The sequence below is a fragment of the Saccopteryx bilineata genome, chromosome X (assembly GCF_036850765.1).
Source record: "Saccopteryx bilineata isolate mSacBil1 chromosome X, mSacBil1_pri_phased_curated, whole genome shotgun sequence".
In the NCBI taxonomy this organism is placed as follows: Eukaryota; Metazoa; Chordata; class Mammalia; order Chiroptera; family Emballonuridae; genus Saccopteryx; species Saccopteryx bilineata.
In genome coordinates, this window is record NC_089502.1 from 87,609,499 (window position 1) to 87,631,701 (window position 22,203).

General features: G+C 39.2%; 1 protein-coding gene across 3 annotated transcripts in view; it reads left to right on the forward strand.

The window, feature by feature from the left end:
• Positions 1-22,203, forward strand: part of MTM1 (myotubularin 1) — a 193,562-nt gene that overhangs the window by 74,615 nt on the left and 96,744 nt on the right. For all 3 annotated transcript variants that reach the window (XM_066249555.1, XM_066249556.1, XM_066249554.1), the window contains exons 5-6: positions 5,789-5,899; positions 18,105-18,206. In XM_066249555.1, coding sequence (XP_066105652.1) covers positions 5,789-5,899; positions 18,105-18,206 — 213 coding nt within the window. The remainder of the gene's footprint in view (positions 1-5,788; positions 5,900-18,104; positions 18,207-22,203) is intronic.

Genomic DNA, 22,203 nt, shown 5'->3' on the forward strand with positions numbered 1-22,203 from the left:
CACCAATGAAAGAGGTGCCCCTTCCGGAAGTGTGGTGGGGTTGGATAAATGACCTCAGGGGGCCGCATGTGGCCCGTGAGCTGTAGTTTAGGGACCCCTGCTTTAAACCATGCCAACATAATAAAAAGAAACCATATACACACACATTAGCCTCCAAGATTCCTATGAATAGGTGTAGCCCTATACTTTTTCACACTTGTAGCTGATGTCACTGTTTCCTGTTTATTTTTTTAAGAATCATTTTTTAAGTTTGTTTTTATTTATTGATTTTAGCCAGGGAAAGAGGGAGGGAAGGAGGGAGGGAGAGGGAGAGAGAGAGAGAGGAACATTGATCCTTTCCTGTATGTGCCCTGACTGAGTATCAAACTGGCAACCTCTGCTTCAGGTTGATGCTCCAACCCAGCTATTCAGCCAGGGCAAAGAATTATCTTTAATGTAACTTTCACCACCAAACCTTCATATAACCCCATTGACAGGAACTCATCTTGCTCTCCTACGACCTCTAGTTCCACTTTGTCTGGACCCTTTTTTTGTTTTGTTTTTTAATGACTTTTAGCACTTGCATCCTGGCATTGTAGCTATTCAGATACTGTGTCTTATCTCCCAGACTGGGCCTGGAGCTCCCTGAGGGCAATGTCTGTGTCTTGTTTAATCTCCATGGTCCCTAGGGAACAGTACAGTTTCTGCTACTCAGGATATACTCAAAAGAGAGATAGTAAATAAATGCATCTTTTTAGATTGTTATATTTAGTATTCAACTCTTTTACATATTTAAAGGTCAGAGGCACAAAATTTTGAGTTAGAATGGACCTTTGAGAATCCTTTCATATTTAATGATATTTAGATAGTGGCAACTTAGGTTTCTAAAGAGGGAAGATAATTTTCCCATTCCTGGATCTTCCAGTTTGGCCTGCTAGGTTATCTGATTTTGAACCTATCATTCAGGGAGAATGAGACAGATAGCCTGATTAGATTGTGGATGTCCTTAGTCATGAGCTGGCTGGTTCTTCTCAGTGTGTTCTTTTCTCTCCAGGGCAATCACAGCTATTGAATTCCTTCTATACAGGGACAAAGAGTTTAGAGGTCTCATCTCACTTTTAATTCTTCTGCATTTTTTTTCTTTTGCATTGTTGGGCAGATAAAATGTATTATGCTCACTTTGTAAAAGATAACCTGTTGCCCAGGTGATATTAATGTGTGTTGGGGGCAGGCAGGATCGTTGTAGCCTGGGGCTTGGTTTTGGGATTAAGCCTTTCCTACCCTTTTTGATGTGGGGTGGTACAATCCAATCATGCCTCAGAAAGTGACTTTGTATTAGAGACTTCCCTATTTTGTATATTGGATTAAGGGTTTTGATTCTACACTATAAAATAGGGGTAGAACGGGAGCTTGCGCTCTTGCTTCCTGAGATTATCATTAGAAGAGAGAGAGCAGAAGAGAACAGAGAAAGGCCACGTGGAGGAGGCCAGGAAAAGCAGCCAAGATGGCGGAGTGCTGAGTGAGATGCCAGTTTGTGTAGAGTTTGTATCTGGGATAAGGAAGGAGATGGGGAACTGAGGAGAATAAGGCTGGTGAGCTAGAAACCTTTGATTCTAGGAAACTCGGATAAATCAGTAGCTTTGTGAGCACTGAATGTGATTGGGTTTTGGAGCCCAGTGTGTGTTTTTACTTGCCCACCGGGTGCAAGCTAGGATTAAAGATGAAGGCCCATCAGTTCTTGGCTCCGTTGTTTCTTTACCGACTGTCCAAATCCAATGCGAACCTGCATGGGCCAGAAAGCTGCTGTGATAGTGGCCTTGGCCCTGGCTTCTGGCTTTACATGCATCCTTGCTTCCATGTTGCTATTAGAGTTTCAGACTCCTATTTAGTGTCTACTCTTACGTATTTTTTTTTTCTGAAGTGAAACGGGGAGAGACAGTCAGACAGACTCCCGCATGCGCCCGACCGGGATCCACCCGGCACGCCCACCAGGGAGCGACGCTCTGCCCACCAGAGGGCGATACTCTGCCCCTCCGGGGCATGCTCTGTTGTGACCAGAGCCACTCTAGCGCCTGGGGCAGAGGCCAAGGAGCCATCCCCAGCGCCCGGGCCATCTTTGCTCCAATGGAGCCTCACTGCGGGAGGGGAAGAGAGAGACAGAGAGGAAGGCGAGGGGGAGGGGTGGAGAAGCAGATGGGTGCTTCTCCTGTGTGCCCTGGCTGGGAATCGAACCCAGGACTTCTGCATGCCAGGCCGAGGCTCTACCACTGAGCCAACCGGCCAGGGCCTCTTACGTATTTTTATGTATACGTTTGACATTTAGAAATACAGTTGAACACGTGCTCATAAATCTCAATATAATCTTAACAGACTGCCTGGTAATATGTTTTTAATAACTAGACTGCATTGAGAAGTAAATACATTATAATGTGTAGCTATGTATGTACACGGTTACTGAGTAGTGTCTTTTTCTCTATAGAATTGGACTTCAGTTATATAGTGAGGTATGTAGTCCCATGAACAGCTAAAAAATGCCTCCTTATAGACACAAACAAAAAGCCCTGTAGCTGTGTGCCAGAGCACGGCACACTGGGCCACTATAGTTGCATAGCAAAGCAATGTCTTCCAAATGTACTAAAGGATTCTTTTTCTTTTAATTAAAGGAAAGCAAGGAAGACAGACAGCAAAATTCTGCATACACCTGGACCAACCAGGATACACCTGACAGGCCCCCTATGGGGCGATACTCTGTGCCCATCTGAGGTGTTGCTACATTACTGGGCAACCAAGCTATTTTTAGCACCTGAAACAGAGGCCAGGGTGACATCTTCAGTTCCAGAGGTCAACTCGCTCTAGTCAATTGAGCCATGGCTGTGGGAGGAGGGAGAGAGGCAGAGAAAGAGAAAGAGGGGGCGCGGAGGGGTGGAGAAGCAGATGGTCGCTTCTCCTGTTTGCCCTAACCAGGAATCAAACCTGGGACATCCACATGCAGGTCCAATGGGCTAGGGCCAAGGGATTCTTTTCTATAATAATAACTTTTATTGTTTTCTAGCTACCATGTGACAGGCACCATTCCCAGTAATTTAAGTTCATTATCTCTAATCATCCCTACTTTTACAGGTAAATATGGCAGAGAAATACTGTAACTTGCTAAAAGCATTCAGCTAATGTATATGAAAACCCAGATTAGAATCATTTTTGTCCAACTTAAGAGCTTATGCTCTTTACATAATAATAACTGTACTCATACTTTTAAAATTTTTTATTTTGACATAGGTATGAACTCAGGTTTTTTGAAAAAGAGTACAGAGAGGTCCTGTGTGCACTACACTCAGCCTCTGCAATAACTTTACTGCTTTATCAAAACCGGAGAATTGATTGGCACAATAGAGTTACATCAGATTTTTTTATTTATTTGAAAATTAAATTTAATGAGGTGACATTGATCAATAAGAGTACATAGGTTTTGCATCAACATTTCTTTTTTTCTTTTTTCTTTTTTTTGTGTGTGACAGAGACAGAGAGAGGGACAGGATAGAGACAGACAGGAAGGCAGAGGGATGAGAAGTATCAATTCTTCCTTGCAACTCAATTGTTCATTGATTGCTTTCTCTTATGTGCTTTGACCAGGTGGGGGGTGGGATACAGCAGACCAAGTAACTCCTTGCTCAAGCCAGCAACCTTGGGCTCAAGCTAGCGACCTTTGGGCTAAAGCCAACAACCCTGAGGTCATGTCTATGATCCCACGCTCAAGACAGTGACCCTGCCCTCAAACCAGATGAGCCCATGGTCAAGTCAGTGACCTTGGGATTTCAAATCTGGGTCCTCAGAGAACCCAGGTTCGAAACACCTAGCTCTTCAGCTTGAGTGTGGGCTCATCTGGTTTGAGCACAACTCACCAGCTTGAACTCAAGGTTGCTAGCTTGAGCAAGGGGTCACTAGGTCTGCTATAGCACCCCAGTCAAGGCACATATGAGAAAGTAATCAATGAACAACTAAGATACCACAATGAAGAATTGATGCTTCTCATCTCTCTCCCTTCCTATTTGTCTGTCCCTATCTGCCCCTCTCTCTGTCTCTGTCACACACACAACAAAAAAAGAATGTTATAAATGGAATCATATAGCATATGACCTTTTGAGTTCGGTTTTATTTATAAACTCAGCATGATGTTTTTTAAGATCCTTCCAGGTTTTTGCATGTATCCATAGTTCATTCATCTTCGTAGCTGAGTAGCATTCCATGGCATGGATGCACCACAGTCTTACACTTTTTGACTTTCTGGAATACCCATAATCTATAAAATATTTTATGAAGAAACATTTTTTATACTGTGTTTTAAGGAGGGAAATTTTAAATAGAATAAAAAACTTAATTTTATTTGTATTCTACAAAGACATTTTTAAAGAAAAATTATAAGCACCTTTAAAATTTTTTTCTTCATTATTAAAGTCATCTAACATTAAAGAAAATGTTGAATTTAAAAAATTTTATACACTTTCTATCTTTGTTTATATTTTACATTGTTGTAGTCTTAGTGTATTTTTGTATGCTTTTTTCCACTTTAACTTATTTTTCCATGCACCATAATGATTTTAATAGCTGTATGCTAATTCCATTGAGTTGACTAACTTTAATATTCTGCAGCCTGATGTTCACCTCTAGCTCCCTTAAGTATCTTCATGCATACAGCTTTTCCTTCTGTTGTATGATTGCTGTAACATAAGTTCTTTGGAGTACAGTTATGGAGTCAAAGTGTTAAGACCAGTTTTGTGGCTCTCTTGCTATATGTTCTCATACCTAATCTTGAATTTCAACCCTTCCCAATGTTTTCTAAGCAAGTTACTGAAGATTTTTAAAGCCTTGGTTCCACATGTATAAACAGAAATACTTCACCTACACCCAGAATGGTTGTGAGGATAAAATTAGATGATGCATGCCAAGCCTCTGTTGTAGTATCTGGAACAAACAAGTAATTATGTACATCGCAACAACTGTTATCTTGTTGCAAGGATTGCGAATGACTTCAGTACCATGATTTTGTCAGGCCAGCAGTCTTATGGATTCCTTGCAGCCAGCATTGGATAAGAAATGATGGAGAAGTATTGCTATACACTTAGGTCCTTCTGCTGTGGGATATGCACTCATGCCTAAAATAAGCACGACAGCCAGGTGCTTGGTTTCTAGTGAGAGAATACAGACAAGGAAATTCATGGTAACAAAATGGAGTGAAGCAAGTGGTGTAATAGTAGTCTGAATAAAGTGTTGTAGAACTTCAGAGATGGAAATGGTCAGAACTATATGATCTAATTGGAAAGCAAGGCTTCATGAGAGGTGATACATGCTGGGCTGCGTTTTAAGCCGAAGGAAAAATTTTGGTATTTGGAAAAGCCAAATCATCCTAGGCAAAGGGAACACCATGCACAAAGCATATAGGCCTGATAATAGATGAAATATTTGAAGAATGGTGAAAGTGTTCACTCACTTGGAGCACAGAATGTCATGGGATAGAACTCTGCAGAGACAGGCTGGAAGCAACATTATGTGCTCTTGAATTGTGTACCAAGAAGTTTACTCTTCTTTGTGTAGACAGTGCAGAATGACACGTTTGGGAATGCATTTTGCTTGCGTAACTGATTATTTTAAAGCTTGCATACAATGTGTTATCTATATCATATTTTTGTTTATAAAAAGTGGTAGAAGGGCAAAGGTAAAAACACCTTGAAAGCATATGTTTTTTTTTAATTTGTTTTTGACATTTTGATTATACTGACACAAATATTAACTTTTATATTTTTGTTAATTACAGGATTCTGCTCTAATACTTGATGTTCCTCTGGGAGTGATCTCAAGAATTGAAAAAATGGGTGGTGCGACAAGTAGAGGAGAAAATTCCTATGGTCTAGATATTACTTGTAAAGTAAGAGATTCCATACTTTCTTATGTGAAAAAAAGGCACATTAATGTTGAATGATAAGTAAAAGTTAATGTGGCTTAAAAAAAAATCAGAGAACCTTGTTTTTACATCATGCTCAAGCTTTCCAAAACCAACTGGGGAAATACTGCTCAGAAAAATCAAAGGATATTTTATCACTTCATATTCATTTTGAAATATCCTCTAATTTTTGTGAGCAGTATAAAAGGAACCTGGTATTGTCACCAAGTGTGAGTACTTGAACTGGTCATTTTGTTAGCTTGACTAAATAGGAAGAAAACTTTATAAGTAAAATTTTACACTTTTGAGTTTTTGCCCAAGTCTGCTTCTAGTGTCCTTTTATATGATGTTACCAGCTAGACACCTTCACACTGTGACACGAAAGAGAAATACAAAAGATTTTTCTGTCTGTTCACAGGATACGTTCTTACCTCTAACAGCCTTTCTAACTTTTCCATAGATACTTTACAGAGATAGCAGCCTAACATTTTCTTTTGGCTTGGTGAGTGGCTGAGATTTGCAGTTAATAAAATTTAACCTGTTGTAATAGCAGTTATCTATTGAGTATCAATGTCGGTCCAAGCACATGCTAGGTGGTTTGTATTTAGTCTTCAGTATAAACCTCCGAGATGGACAGTGGCATTCCCATCTTATAGATGGAGAGCCTAAGGATAAGAAGAGTTAGGTAACTTAGCTAAGATTACCTACTAAATGGCCAAGTTGAGATCCAAATACAGTGAGTCGATCATTTTGCAAATAACAAAAAGCCCGTCCTGAGGAAATGAGGCTCTGGCTAAATGGGATTACTTGACTAGAGTTGCCTAAGAGCCAGAATTAAAATCCAAGTCTTTTTAAAAGCCTCATTCATTGTGATTTCTTAAAAGCAATCTCCTATAGTTTTGTCTGGATTATGAACAGAACACATTTTTCTGTTTGTTTCTTTTTGTTGTTTTTACTTTTTATATCTGATTTATAAAAGATCAAGGTTAGTATACTCTATCAGAAACCAAAGGATTATATAATTTTAGACTTGAACTTAAAATTCTTCATTTCGCGGGGGTTAGCAAGATGGCGATGGAATAGGTGGACGTACCATCTACCACCTCCCAGAACCAAAGTGGATTACAACTTAATTTTAAGAACCATCATCTGAGTAAACCAACTTTTGACTAAACTAAGAGGACTCTTTAACCAAGGAACACTGAAGAAGTCACACAGAGACGGGTAGGAAAAGCGGAAATGTGGAGAGGGCTGCCCAGCTCCTGGGAGTGAATGGCAGCCCGGAGAGACTCGCGTGGTGGGAAGTGAGTTTAGCGGAGACGGGAGGGCCCTGGGCCCCAGGAACAAAGCCCCAGCCTGCAGCCCCAGAGCCTAGAAGAAGTGTCTGGACAGTATTTAGCTGCAAAACAAGTCAGGATACTGTTTGTGAGAGACAGATTTCTCAGACCCAGGATTCTTCTTAGAAGGACCCTGCAGAAAACCTTTCACAACCACTTACCCAGGGCTAAAGGGGATAGGGAGAGATAAAAGGACCAGAATAGCAGGAAGAGAGTGTAATCTAGGAGGCACAGGCAGAAATACTTTGAGGGAGAACCACCTTAACCCCTGGGCTGAGTCACTCAACAAATCAGAAGTGAATATCTACCCTGGAACCAGCAATACCAGCAAAGTGAAGCAGGAAACCAGCCAAACAAGCTCTTCTGCGAAACTCAGAGCAGAGTCGCTTAGAAGGAGGGAGCCTTAAGGAATACAGTATTGAGTGTTATGGTCCAAGGTGCAGTGCCCCCAACCACACTGCTGAGGGCTAGACAGACGGTGGGCTGTGGTGGGACACAGAAGCATGGTTCCATTGGCGGAGGCGGAAGCTGGGCCAGCCAAGAGACTGAAGCTTGGCGTGAGCTCAGTCTCACCCAGCATGGGCAGAAGGGGTGCACGAAAGCGATCTGGCTGGCTGCAGGCCAGCCTGCAAACCCACAAGCAGGGGAAAGGTGAAAGCCTGGGATCTGCAGAGAACCGCGGATGAGAAGAGCACACAGCCCCACCCAACTGGCAGAGCCAGGGCTTGCAGCCTGATGTATAAGCACAACTCCACCTGTGGGGTTGGGGCGAAAGCCCGAGAAAAGATGGAGAATCGAGGCTGAGTGAAGGAGTTCAACCCCGCCCAGCCTTCGGAGCCCTGGGCCTTACAGCCTAACTTGCCAGTGCAGCTCCAGTCATGGGAGCGGGGCATAAGCCCAGGAATAGAATGAGACCCATGGCTGAGCAAAGGTACTCACCCATGCCTGTGGTGCCAAGGTTTGCAGCCCAGGTATGGCCCACAGCCACACCCACGGCAGCAGGGCGAAGGCCAAGGCATATACACCCTGGCACGTGAACACAGCCCCTCCCCTGAAGGAGAGGCAGAAACTGCAGTGACAGCCACAGCCGGCCAGCACCAGTAATGCCCATACCCGATTGCCTGAAGGCCCAAGGTAGTGGCAGAGGGAGTGGTGGGCATGCAGACAGACCATAGCTAGGGAGCACAGAAGCTATACCCATTGGACTATAGTGGCCACAACCTTCTTATACACAGACAAAATGGGAAGCCAGAGAAATACAACCCAATTGAATCAAGAGAAATCCCCAGAAAAGGAGTTCAATGAATCAGATATAACCAAATTACCAAACTCAGAGTTTAAAATAATGATTGTTAGGATGATCAAAGATCTTAGAACAACAATAGATGATCATAACAAACACCTAAATAAAGAGATAGCAAGTATAAAAAAGGACATTGAAATAATAAAAAAGAATCAGTCAGAAATGACAAGTACAATATCAGAAATGAAGACCACAAAGGAAGGAATTAAAAGCAGGATGGATAAAGCTGAAGATCGAATCAGCGAGTTAGAGGACAAGATAAATGAAGGCACAGAAGCAGAGCAGCAAAAAGAAAAGAGACTAAAAAAGTCTGAAGAAACTCTGAGAACTCTGTGACAACATGAAGATAAATAACATCCACATAATAGCGGTTCCTGCCAAAGAGAAAGAACAAGGGATGGAGACTTTGTTCAGTCAAATCTAACTGAAAACTTTCCTAAATTGATGTAGGAAAAAGTCAAACAAGTTCAAAAAGCACAGAGAATTCAATTAAAGAGAAACCCAAAGAAATCTGCACCAAGACACATCATAATTGCAATACCAAAGCTAAGAGATAAAGAGAAAATATTAAAAGCTGCTGGAGAAAAAAAGGCTATCACCTACAAAGGATCCCCCATAAGGATGACATCCGACTTCTCAACAGAAACACTTGAGGCCAGAAGGGAATGGCAAGAAATATTCAAAGTAATGCAGAACAAGAGCCTATAACCAAAATGCTTTATTCAGCAAAGCTATCATTTAAAATTGAAGGAGAAATAAAAAGCTTCCTAAACCAAATAAAAAAAACAAACTCAAAAATTGATTACAACCAAACCAATGCTATAAGAAAATTACGGGGCCTGTTATAAACAGATCAAAAGGGGGGAAAGAATATAGCAAAAGAGAAATACAGCTTTAGAGAATAAAATGGCAATAAACAACTACATATTAATAATAACCTTAAATGTAAATGGTTAAATAATCCAATCAAAAGACATAGCTGTGTGGATAAGAAAACAGGACCCTTACATATGCTGCTTACAAGAGACACACGTTAAAACAAAAGATGCACATAGACTGAAGGTAAAAGGATGGGAAAAATATTTCATGCAACTGGAAATGAAAAAAAAGCTGGGGTAGCAATACTTATATCAGACAAAATGGACTTTAAAACAGAGGCTATAGTAAGAGATAAAGAAGGTCACTACATGATGATTAAGGGAGCAATCCAACAGGAAGATATACCCATTATAAATATCTACACACCTAATTTATAAAGCAGACTTCGATGGATATAAAAAGCGAGATCAACAGCAAAACTATAATAGTAGGGGATTTCAATACCCCACTAACATCACTAGATAGAACCTCAAGAAAAAAATTAACAAACAGCAGATTAAAGGACACACTAGATTGACATGATTTAGTAGATATCTTCAGAAATTTTCACCCTAAAGTGGCAGAATATGCATTCTTTTCAAGTGCTCATGGTACATTCTCTAGGATAGACCACATGTTTGGGCACAAAAGTGGTCTCAACAAATTTAAGAAGATTGAAATCATATCAAGCATTTTCTCCGATCACAATGGCATGAAACTAGAAATCAACCACAACAGAAAAACTGAAAAATACTCAAACACTTGGAAACTAAATAGTATGTTATTAAATAATGAATGGGTTAACAATGAAAGCAAAGAAGAAATTTTAAAAATCCAATCAAAAGACATAGCTGTGTGGATAAGAAAACAGGACCCTTACATATGCTGCTTACAAGAGACACACGTTAAAACAAAAGATGCACATAGACTGAAGGTAAAAGGATGGGAAAAATATTTCATGCAACTGGAAATGAAAAAAAAATATCCTAGAAATGAATGATAATGAGTATACAACAACTCAAAATTTATGGGACATAGCAAAAGCAGTACTGAGAAGGAAGTACATAGCATTACAGGCATACCTTAAGAAAATAGAAAAAGCTGAAATAACCTCACCCTGCATGTAAAAGAACTAGAAAATCAATAGCAAGTAAAGCCTAAGGTAGTAGAAAGGAGGAAATATTAAAGATTAGAGCAGAAATAAATGATGTAGAGGCTAAAGAAACAATACAGAGGATCATTGAAACAAGGAGCTGGTTCTTTGACAAAGTAAACAAGAGCAGTGAACCCTTGACCAGACTCACCAAGCAAAAAAGAGAGGACTCAAATAAATAAAATTAGAAATGAGAATGGAGAAATAACAACTGACACAACAGAAATACAAAGGATTATAAGAAAATACTATGAAGAATTGTATGCCAAAAAATTAGACAACTTAGATGAAATGGACAAATTTCTTGAAACATATAATAGTTTAAAAATCAATTAGGAAGAATCTGAAAACCTGAACAGACAGATACAACAAATGAGATCGAAACAGTTATCAAAAAACTCCCAACAAACAAAAGCCCGGGCCCGATGGCTTCACAAGTGTATTCTACCAAATATTCAAAGAAAAACTAACTCCTATCTTTCTCAAGATATTTCAAAAAATTCATTAGGAAGGAAGACTTCCAAGCTGCTTTTATGAGGCGAGCATAATTCTGATTCCAAAATTAAAAGCCAGTATCCCTGATGAATCTAGATGCCAAAATCGTCAACAAAATATTAGCCCTCCATATCCAGCAGTATATGAAAAAAATCATACACCATGATCAAGTGGGATTTATTCTGGGGAGGCAAGGCTGATACAATATTTGCAAGTCAATCAATGTGATTCATCACATAAACAAAAGAAAGGAGAAAAACCACATAATTTCAGTAGATGCACAAAAAGCATTTGAAAAATGTATCACCCTTTCATGATCAAAACTCTCAGCAAAGTGGGAATACAGGGAACATACCACAACCTGATAAAGGTCATCTATGACAAACCCACAGCCAACATCATACTCAATGGGCAAAAATTAAAAGCAATCCCCTTAAGATCAGGAACAAGGCAAGGGTGACCCCTTTTACCACTCTTATTCAACATAGTCCTGAAAGTCCTAGCCACAGTAATCAGACAAGAAGAAGAAATCGAAGGCATCCAAATTGGAAAAGAAGAAGTAAAACTATCATTATTTGCAGATGATATGATATTGTATATAGAAAACCCTGAAATATCAGTCAAAAAACTACTGGACCTGATAAATCAATTCAGCAATGTGGCAGGATATAAAATTAATACTCAGAAATCAGATGCATTTTTGTACACCAGCAGTAAACTGTCAGAAACAGAAATTAAGGAAACAATCCACTCTGCTATTGTAACCAAAAAAATAAAGTACCTAAGAGTAAATTGAACCAAGGAGATTAAAGACTTTTACTCGGAAAATTATAAAACATTGATTAAAGACATCAAAGAAGATACAAACAAGTGGAAGCATATACCGTGCTTATGGTTAGGAAGGATAAACATCATTAAAATGTCTATATTACCCAAAGCAATTTATAAATTCAATGCAAGACCCATTAAAATACCAATAACTTCCTTAAAAGATATAGAACACATATTCCAGAAATTTATATGGAACTAAAAGAGAACACGAATAGCCTCAGCAATCTTGAAAAGGAAGAATAAAGTGGGAAGTATCACACTTCTGGATATCAAGTTATACTACAGGCCATTGTATTCAAAACAGCCTGGATCTGGCATAAGAACAGGCATATAGATCAATGGAACAGAAGTGAGAACCCAGAAATAAACCCACTTTTATGGACAACTGATATTTGACAAAGGAGGTAAGAGCATACATTGGAGTAAAGACAGCCTCTTCAACAAATGGTGTTGGGAAAATTGGAAAGCTACCTGCAAAATAATGAGATTAGACCACCAACTTACACCATTCACAAAAATAAACTCAAAATGGATAAAAGACTTAAATGTAAGCCGTAAAACCATAAGCATTGTAGAAGAAAACATAGGCAGTAAGCTCTCTGACATTTCTCGCAGCAGTATATTTGCCGATTTATCTTCACGGGCAAGTGATATAAAAGACAGGATAAACAAATAGGACTATATCAAACTAAAGAGCTTCTGCACAGCTAAAGACAATAAGAATGAAATAAAAAGACAAACTACACAATGAGAGAATATATTTGACAATACATCTGATAAGGGGTTAATAACCAAATTTATAAAGAAATTGTAAAACTCAATACCAGAAGACAAACAATCCAATCAAAAAATGGCCGAAAGACATGAATAGACACTTCTCCAAGGAGGATATACAGATGGCCAATAGGCATATGAAAAAATGCTCAACATCACTAATCATTAGAGAAATGCAAATTAAAACCACAATGAGATATCACCTCACACCAGTCATAATGGCGCTCATTAACAAAACAACACAGAATAAATGCTGGCAAGGATGTGGAGAATAGGGGACCCTCCTGCACTGTTGGTGGGAATGCAGACTAGTGTAGCCACTGTGGAAAACAGTATGGAGATTCCTCAAAAAATTAAAAATTCTGACTGCCTTTTGACCCAGCGATCCCACTTTTAGGAATATACCCCAAGAACACTATAGCACTGTTTGAAAAGAAGAAATGCACCCCCATGTTTATGGCAGCATTGTTCACAATAGCAAAGATCTGGAAACAGCCCAAGTATCCATCAGTGGACCAGTGGATTAAAAAGCTTTGATATGTATGTACTATGGAATACACTCAGCCATAAGAAATGATGACATCGGATCATTTACAACATGGATGGACCTTGATAACATACTGAGCGAAATAAGTGAATCAGAAAAAGCTAAGAAATATATGATTCTATACATTGGTTTGACATAAAAATGAGACTCAGAGACATGGACAAGAGTGTGGGGGTTATGGGGATTGGGGGAGGAGAGGGAGGGTGTTGAGGGAGGGGAAGGGCACAAAGAAAACCAGTTAGAAGGTGAGGGAAGACAATTGAACTTTGGGTGATGGGAATGCAGGATAATCAAATGTCAAAATGACCTAGATATGTTTTCTCTGAACATATGTACCCTGATTTATCAATGTCACCCCATTAAAATTAATTAATAAAAAAATAGATGAGAGAAAAAAAATGGGCAAAAGAAATGAATAGATACTTCTCCAAAGAGAACATACAGATGGCCAATAGGCATATTAAAAAATGTTCAACATCACTAATCATTAGAGAAATGCAAATTAAAACCACAATGAGATATCACCTCACACCAGTCATAATGGCGCTCATTAACAAAACAACACAGAATAAGTGCTGGCAAGGATGTGGAGAATAGGGGACCCTCCTGCACTGCTGATGGGAATGCAAACTGGTGCAGTACTGTGGAAAACAGTATGGAGATTCCTCAAAAAAATAAAAATAGAACTGCTTTTTGACCCAGCTATCCCACTCTTAGGAATATACCCCAAGTACACCATAGCACTGTTTCAAAAGGAGAAATGTACCTCATATTTATGGCAGCGTTGTTCACAATAGAGAAGATCTGGAAACAGCCCTAGTGTCTGTCAGTGGACGAGGGGATTAAAAAGCAGTGGTACATATAGTGTGTCCGTAAAGTCATGGTGCACTTTTGACCGGTCACAGGAAAGCAACAAAAGATGATAGAAATGTGAAGTCTGCACCAAATAAAAGGAAAACCCTCCCAGTTTCTGTAGGATGATGTGACAGCATGTGCACATTTGCAGATGATGACGTAACACTGTGTATACAGTGGAGCAGCCCACGGCCATGCCAGTCGAGATGTGGACTGTACAGAGGAAAGTTCAGTGTGTTCTGTGGCTCACTAAATTTGAATCCGTGACCTAAGTGCAACGTGAATATCGGCGCGTTTATAATGAAGCACCACCACATAGGAATAACATTACTCGGTGGGATAAGCAGTTGAAGGAAATCAGCAGTTTGGTGGAGAAACCCCGTTCTGGTAGGCCATCAGTCAGTGACAAGTCTGTAGAGGCTATACGGGATAGCTACCTAAGGAGCCCTAAAAAATCTTTGTGTGTGCCCACATCGAACTGCACTGAATAAGTATGAAACTGGGAGAGTTTTCCTTTTATTTGGTGCAGATTTCACATTTCTATTCTCTTTTGTTGCTTTCCTGTGACCGTTCAAAAGTGCACCATGACTTTAGGGACACACTGTATATACAATGGAATACTATGGGGCTATGAAAAAGAAGGAAGTCTTACCTTTTGCTACAACATGGATGGACCTGGAAACTATTATGTTAAGTGAAGTAAGCCAGGCAGAAAAAGAAAAATATTATGTGACTTCACTCATTTGAGGAATCCAATGAACAGTGTGAACTGAGGAACGGAATTGAGACAGAGGAGGGATCAAAGGCATCAGAGGAAAGGAGAACAGAGGGAAAGGGGATGATAGGATGGGATAAAGCTGAAGGGATTGGGGAGGGCATTACGGGAGGGGGCAAGGGAGATGTTGAGGGGAATAGGTGGGAAGGTGGATGCATTTGGGGCAACACTGGAATCTATGTAAACACAGTAAATTAAAATCAATAAAAAAAATCAGAAACAAACAATTTTTTTTTCATTTTTCCTCACCTTGCCTTTTTTTGTTCTTCTTGTTTTACTCCATGCTACCTTAATACCTTACCTTGTTTCCTTGAAAATAAGACTGTCTGATATTAATTTTTGCTCCTAAAGACACGCTGGTCTTATATTCAGGGGATGTCTTATTTTTCCATGTACAAGAATTCACATTTATTGTTGAACAAAAAATCAGCATTTATTAATATCCTGTAGTAATGTCATCACAAAATCAGCATAACCAGCCAAACTCTGAATTCCATCAAGAATTTCTTATGATTCTATTTTCAAGTAAAACAATCTATGCTGTCTCCCAAAAAATAAGACAGTGTCTTATATTAATTTTTGCTTCTAAAGACATGCTAGGTCTTATATTCAGGGGAGGCCTTATATTTTTAAGCTTGAAAAAAATTGCACTAGGTCTTATTTTCGGGGGATGTCTTATTTTCGGAGAAATGGGTATTTATGAACCCAGCTACAGTCTATCCTTTGAGGCCTAGAAATGTGGGGATTTACTTTGAAGAAAAGTTTTTTTGCAGTTTGTATAAATGGATCCATGGGAGTAAAGTGTTGTATTACAGTACTCAAGGAAAAATGGGATTGCTATTTTGATGATTTTGAACTGATTTTTATTCTGTTAGAGTTTTTTGTTTAACAAATCCTCTTTGTGCCTTTTTCAATAGGAAAAAAACTTGTGTTTAAATCACCCAAAACTAATAGGAGAATGCACAGTCTTACCTTTTGACTTTATTTTAAGAACTATGGCACACCTCACCACACATAATTCTCAAATGTTAATATATATATTTCTTGGAATTATCATTGAACTCAAAAGACAATGGCCAAGAACAATCTTGTAGCACAACATTTTAACTCAATTATCTCCTTGGAAACAGCAATGTCATGTTCCATTCTCACAGTAAATCCTGAAGTTGATTCAAGTGGGATAAAGGTTCATCCTTCTGCCTCTCGTAGGTCAGCCATCATCTGCACTCAGTAACTGTAATACAGCTTTGTTTCTCTACCGAAGCAAGTACTGTCTGTGAGTCTGTCTTTTCCACTTCAGTTTTCTTGTTGGAAAGATGAGATAGTAGTTCTATCTGTCCTTTAATTACATCTGCATCAGGTGGCAAAAAGAAGTTGCTTGAATCACTTATGCTTTGGCACATTAAAAGTAGTTGCTGGAATCACTGATAGAATAAATATTTACCTAGCAATGGTCTAATTTCTTGCTGAGTGGTTAAGAGAATGATGCTGCAGAGTTATCATCTGACCCAATGCTATTAGGAAGAAAGTTCCTCACAGTTCTTTGAGCCCTGGGACTTCTTGTGCTATACTTATATCTCATAGCTTATGCTTTAAAAGCTGTTATTTTATTGAAATGATTTTTTTCCCCTTATGTTTGACTAGTGCTTGGCGTCATGAGTCAGCAACCGATATTCCAGTTTTGTTGGAGTATGTTGTGAATCAGTTTTTGGATTTTATTCAATTACATGCTTTTAAAAATGAAAGCACAATATCCTGGAGCTGGCAAGGCCTAGTAGATGCCATCTGTATACAGAATGATCATTCACAGGTCATTCATTAAAGGTCTTATAGTCTGGTTCTTTATACTTTCTTTGCTGCCATTTGCATTTTGGGTTATATACAGCAAGACCTTTGCTAGTCCTTCATGTAAAAGATTTAGGAAGCTTTAAGAGTGCTCTTGAGATAATAAATTAAAAAGCACTTTGCAAACATTAAGATGGTGACATCCAAAAGGGCAGGAACTGGATCTGTCTCACTCATGAGTAACTGTATCCCCAGGGTTCATCATGGTGCTTGTTTCTGACTGAAAGTGTGGAGCGCAATATATAACGTTATTAGTACCATGATTGATTTGAGAAATGACCTATAAACTCTAGCTTTGAAAATAAGATAGAATGTTATTTTGATGTATAATACAAAATGATATTTAAGGTAACTTATTTTGTTTAGACTTGATTTAAAGGAAGATTTTCCTGCTTATTAAAGAGATATGTAGCCTGACCAGGTTGGTGACACAGTGGATAGAGCATTGGCCTGGGATGCAGGTCCTGAGGTCCCAGCCTAAAGCACAGGCTCATCTGGCTTGAGCATGGTCTGACCAGCTTGAGCACAGGGTCACCAGCTTGAGCATGGGATTATAGACATGACCGCATGGTCGCTGGCTTGAGCCCAAGGTCACTGGCTTAAGTAAGGGGTTACTGGTTCAGCTGGAGCCTCCCGTTCAAGGCACATATGAGAAAGCAATCAATGAACAACTAAGGAGCCACAACAAAGAATTGATGCTTTTCATCACTCTCTCTTCTTGTCTATCTGGCCCTATCTATTCTTCCCCCAAAAAAAGAAAAGAGAGAGATACGTAATAGAAGCTACCCTTAAACCATGGTTTTGATCATTAATTTTTAGTTCCTGGAAGCATAGCCCCTCCTAATATGGGGTACTTTCATGTGGTTATATAGAACTCTGTGAAAGTAAAATTGTATAGTAAAAACATATTATATTACTTATATGAGAGCTTAAAATGCCAATCATTTCCAAATTTTTAAAAATAAGACTTCAAAAGCATGAGGGGTGAAGAAAAGAGCTGTATTTTATTAACATGTTTGATAATTTTGAGATTATATTTGGTATCAGGTATGCCTTTTAGAAGTTCTATGAATGAAGTCCAGTTTTATAATTTAAAATACCATGAAACCAGTTAGATAGACACAGTAGATGATGTGTAAGACCTGGTTTTATTTGTCTTTATATTGAATAAATTTTAGTTCTGTTTTCTCTTTAACATTAGTTGCTTTGTTTTTACATTCATGACTACAATGAGAGTATTTTCAGAGGTTCTTAAACTGGGTATTTCAAAATATACAAAACAAAGTAATTTTCTTAGTAATCTAGATGAATTGCCCTTTCAGGTAAGTGAATCTTCTACACCCTTAGTTGCATAGATTTCTAGCTAACAAATGTGACTTTATTTGAAGACTGATCTATCAAATTTCCTGCCCCCTAGGACATGAGAAACTTGAGGTTCGCACTGAAACAAGAAGGCCACAGCAGAAGAGATATATTTGAGATCCTCACGAAATATGCCTTTCCCCTGGCCCATAGTCTGGTAAATTCCAGGGTTCTCCTCAATGTCGGAAGGTTCTCGGGTGTCTCCTCTTTCGTGTACTGTCTGTGCTGCACTTTCTAGTGTGATGTGTATACAAGGGTGTTTCTTAAAGATCATTGATCCATTTTCAAAGGGAGTAGGCTTCTCCTATGCTAGTCTGTATGGGATGGCTCACCCCAGGTGACTGCAGCGTGGGCCTTGAGGTGGGTTGGAGCCCTGAGCGAGCCGGAGAGCTTGTCCTGTAGCAGCTTGTACTCACCTACCGCCGAGCATGCTCTCGGTCTTGGCCAGCCCTCTGTAAAAGGTGTGAGGTTGTGAAGTGGGCCATAGCAGCTTTAGTGCCACACTGTGAAGACACCCCAGAGGTTGTTCTCAACTTAGGAGCTAAAAAGTGATGTGTATCAGGCTATTGTGGCACCAGTTATAAATAGGAATCAGTCCTCTGAGCCTAAATGCCATCTAAGCAACCACACTTCTAAAATTCAGATATATTTTACTTATATTGCAGGCAGTTGCTGAATAAGGCAGGCTTATTTTTTTTTTAAAAGAATGCCACTTTAAATGTCATTTGATAGCATTTAGTGTATATTTGGTAGGACAAACTTATCTGTGTGTTTATTTATCACCTATGATTTTATCTATAACAAGATTCAGGATGTGTATACCTAAAACTTTTCCTTCCTATTCACCAAACTGAGTAATCTAACTTTGTTTTACCACATGATTGAAATAAAGTTTACCACACATCTTGCTTTTAAAACAATCTTTGTATTCTGTCCTGGTGGTCTTGCCTTCCTTTTTGTTCCGCCATGCCTCGCTCACATCTTCTTACCCCTCTCCTTGTGCTTGACTCTAAACAAACTTGGAAGCGAACACCTTCTATGGAGTAAGCAAGGAAATAATTATTTACAAATATATCTATATCTATATGTACGTATGTATGTATGTATGTATGTATGTATCTATCTATCTATCTGTGGATGCCTTTATTTTAAGTATAGCATAAATATGTTGTGTGCTAGACTAAAGGTGATGAAAAACATCATTAAACAAAAGAGCTGCTTTGTAATGTGTCTCTTCTTCCTATGGCTGTCTTTTAATTAATTAATTTATTTGCCATAAGTGCATCAGATTTTTTTCTAGTGAGAAAAAGGCTTCTGTCTTTCCAAATTTCATTAGCAGTTGTTTCAGTCAAAGGAAATTCGTGGTTGATTAAAAAGGATAATTATACAAAGACTGCAGTGTTCCAGAAGGATATGAAGTAGACTCATCATGAATCATGTGATTGTAGGTGCAAATGTAATGCTTAAAACAAATGCAGTGATATCAGAGAGTTAAATATATTTTCAGCCTTTTCTCGGTTTTTGATTAAATATGTGATTTAAAATGTATTTCAGCATTAAATATTTTTAACTCTTAGGGTAAAAAGTTTTATGGGACCACATCTTTGAAATTTTTATGAAAGTGAGAATGTTAAGTCTAATCCATGAAAATTTAATTTGGGAAAATGTCTTGTCTTTGGGTTTTACATATCTGGCCCTAAATTAATCAGAAATGTAAAGAGTGGCTCACATAAATTTGAAGGAGCTGAGGCCCCAATCTATCTATAAACTCTTGCTCCATTATTCACCTCCGTTCTCTGGCATCTTCTGCCTCTTTTAGGGTTAACTTCCCTAAAAAAAGTCAAGAATTGAACCAGCTTTCCCCTAAACTGCTGTCCCATCTTTCACTTCAATTTAGTGTTCTGGAAACAGTAGCATATCCTTATTTCCAGTTCATTAATTCTCCCAACCCATTCCAGTATCCAGCTTTATTGGAAGTAAACTTCTTGGAACTCATGACCTTTACTGGCCAAATCTAGGACCTCACTTTAGTCTTAATTCTGTTTGCTCTTGCCCAGGCATTCAACCGCTTTGACCACCCTCTTGCAAGCCTTGCTTTCTGTATTTCTCTATTGTCTTGAATACTTTTTCCCAGCCCCCACTGTTCTGTCTTTTCCTTAAATGTAAACATCTCATCATTGGTCCCCTATCAGCCTTCTTCTCATATTATTTTCTTTGCCTTGATGATTTCATTTAGTCCCATATTATAAGCTGTCATTGATGTGTTGGTGATTTTTAAGTGTAGCCCTGACATTGGTCTTAAGTGAATCTAACAAACCTATCTCTTAAGCATCTTCCTGTGGAAGTTCATGAGGATCACAAACTTGTCATCTCCCTAACCTCTTTGCAGCTCACCAGACCTACTCTTCACACTACATGTCCCTCAGTTTGAATGATCCTCAGTTGCTCAAGTTCAAGAACTTGAAGTCATCCTTCTTATTCTTCCTCTGCCTTGCTTCATAGCCACATCAGTTCCAAACCCTATAGGTTCTACTTATTAGTAACTCTCAAATATTTTTTACGTATGTCTAGTTGTGCTTTCTAATTTAAGCCATCCATCCCAACTGGCTTCCCTTCTTTCAGTTTCCTCTCCTTGCAATTTATCCTATACAATGCTGCCGGTTTTGATCATATCACTCTGTGTTTCACTCCCCGCCAAAAATAAATTAATAAATAAAAAATTTCAGTGACTTTCCATGTCTTATACCCTATACTTCAACTCCACAGGACCACCCTGTGCCCCTCTGGTACACATAGAACTTCCTTGACTTAGAGCCTTTGACTTTATTGTCCCCTTCATCTGCAGTCCTGTTGTCTCTTTAAGTCCATCTTCCACCACCTTGCTCAGTTCTCCATCCTTTTCCACATCTTATGCATTCTCCTCATAAGCGAGTTCATTTCCCCTCTTACGCGTTAGACTTGGCAGGTACTTCTGTCAGAGCACTTATCTTAGTTTGCCTTATATAATAATTGTGTAGTAATTGCCTGTCCTTTTTGCTGAACTGTGAGCTTATCAATGTGGGGATCAGCCTTTTTTTAATCTCTCTAACCTGAACAAAATTACTTATGCATGAGAGCTGTATAACGATTGCTTTTTTACTGATCTTGGGTTTAGTAAAAAATGAAGGGGGAATCATTATAGGGAAACAAATGGGATGGATTTCTGGATGTTGTAGATCTAGTACCAGAGCCTAGCATTTCAGGTTGCTGTCATTGGAGGGGTCCACAGAGGGTTTGATTTATTTATTTATTTATTAATGAGAGACATGGAGGCATGGAGGCAGGAAGGCAGAAGGAGAGACTGGCGCATGCGCCCCAACCGGGATCCACCCAGCAAGCCCACTAGGTGGTGTTGCTCTGTGTATCTGGGGCCACTGCTCCGTTGCTCAGAACCAAGCCATTTCAGTGCCTGAGGTGAGGCCATGGAGCCTTCCTCAGCACCTGGGGCCAAATTACTCAAACCATTTGAGCCATGGCTGCAGGAGGAGGAAAAGAGAGAGAGAGAGAGAGAGAGAGAGGGAAAGAGAGAGAGAGAAGGGGAGATGGGTGGAGAAGCAGATGTTTGCTTCTCCTGTGTGTCCTGACTAGCAATCGAACCTAGGACTTCCACATGCCGGCCAACACTCTACCGCTGAGCCAACCAGCCAGGGACAAAGGGTTTGATTTTTTCCAGTCTATGATACTTGGCCTTCTTTTTTGTACTTGTGCTAGAAATCACTGCTTAAAATGTGAACTGAATTGTTCATATAAAATTTTGGAAAATTAAGGTCTCTAATTTTTAACCACTAAAAGTAGTTTTTAAAAAGCTGAACTAGACATCAAAACAACACAAGATACAGATAAAAACAGGCCAGCTACTGACATGGCTTTTGAAATGTCAGTTCCTGCTATTCAAGTCAACATGTGCATCTGTTTCATAAATCAAGTTTATTTCAAAGTACTGTTATGGGTGCTGTTGGGCAGCATTGATGGCAGATGAGGAGTACTACCAGATGAACGATACCTAGTCCCATTCAGGGATCTGACAGGTTATATGACAAGCATGTTTGGCCCCAACATTAGACATTGTACATTCATTGCTATAAGAGAAATGCAGAGGAAGTCCATTAGGAAGT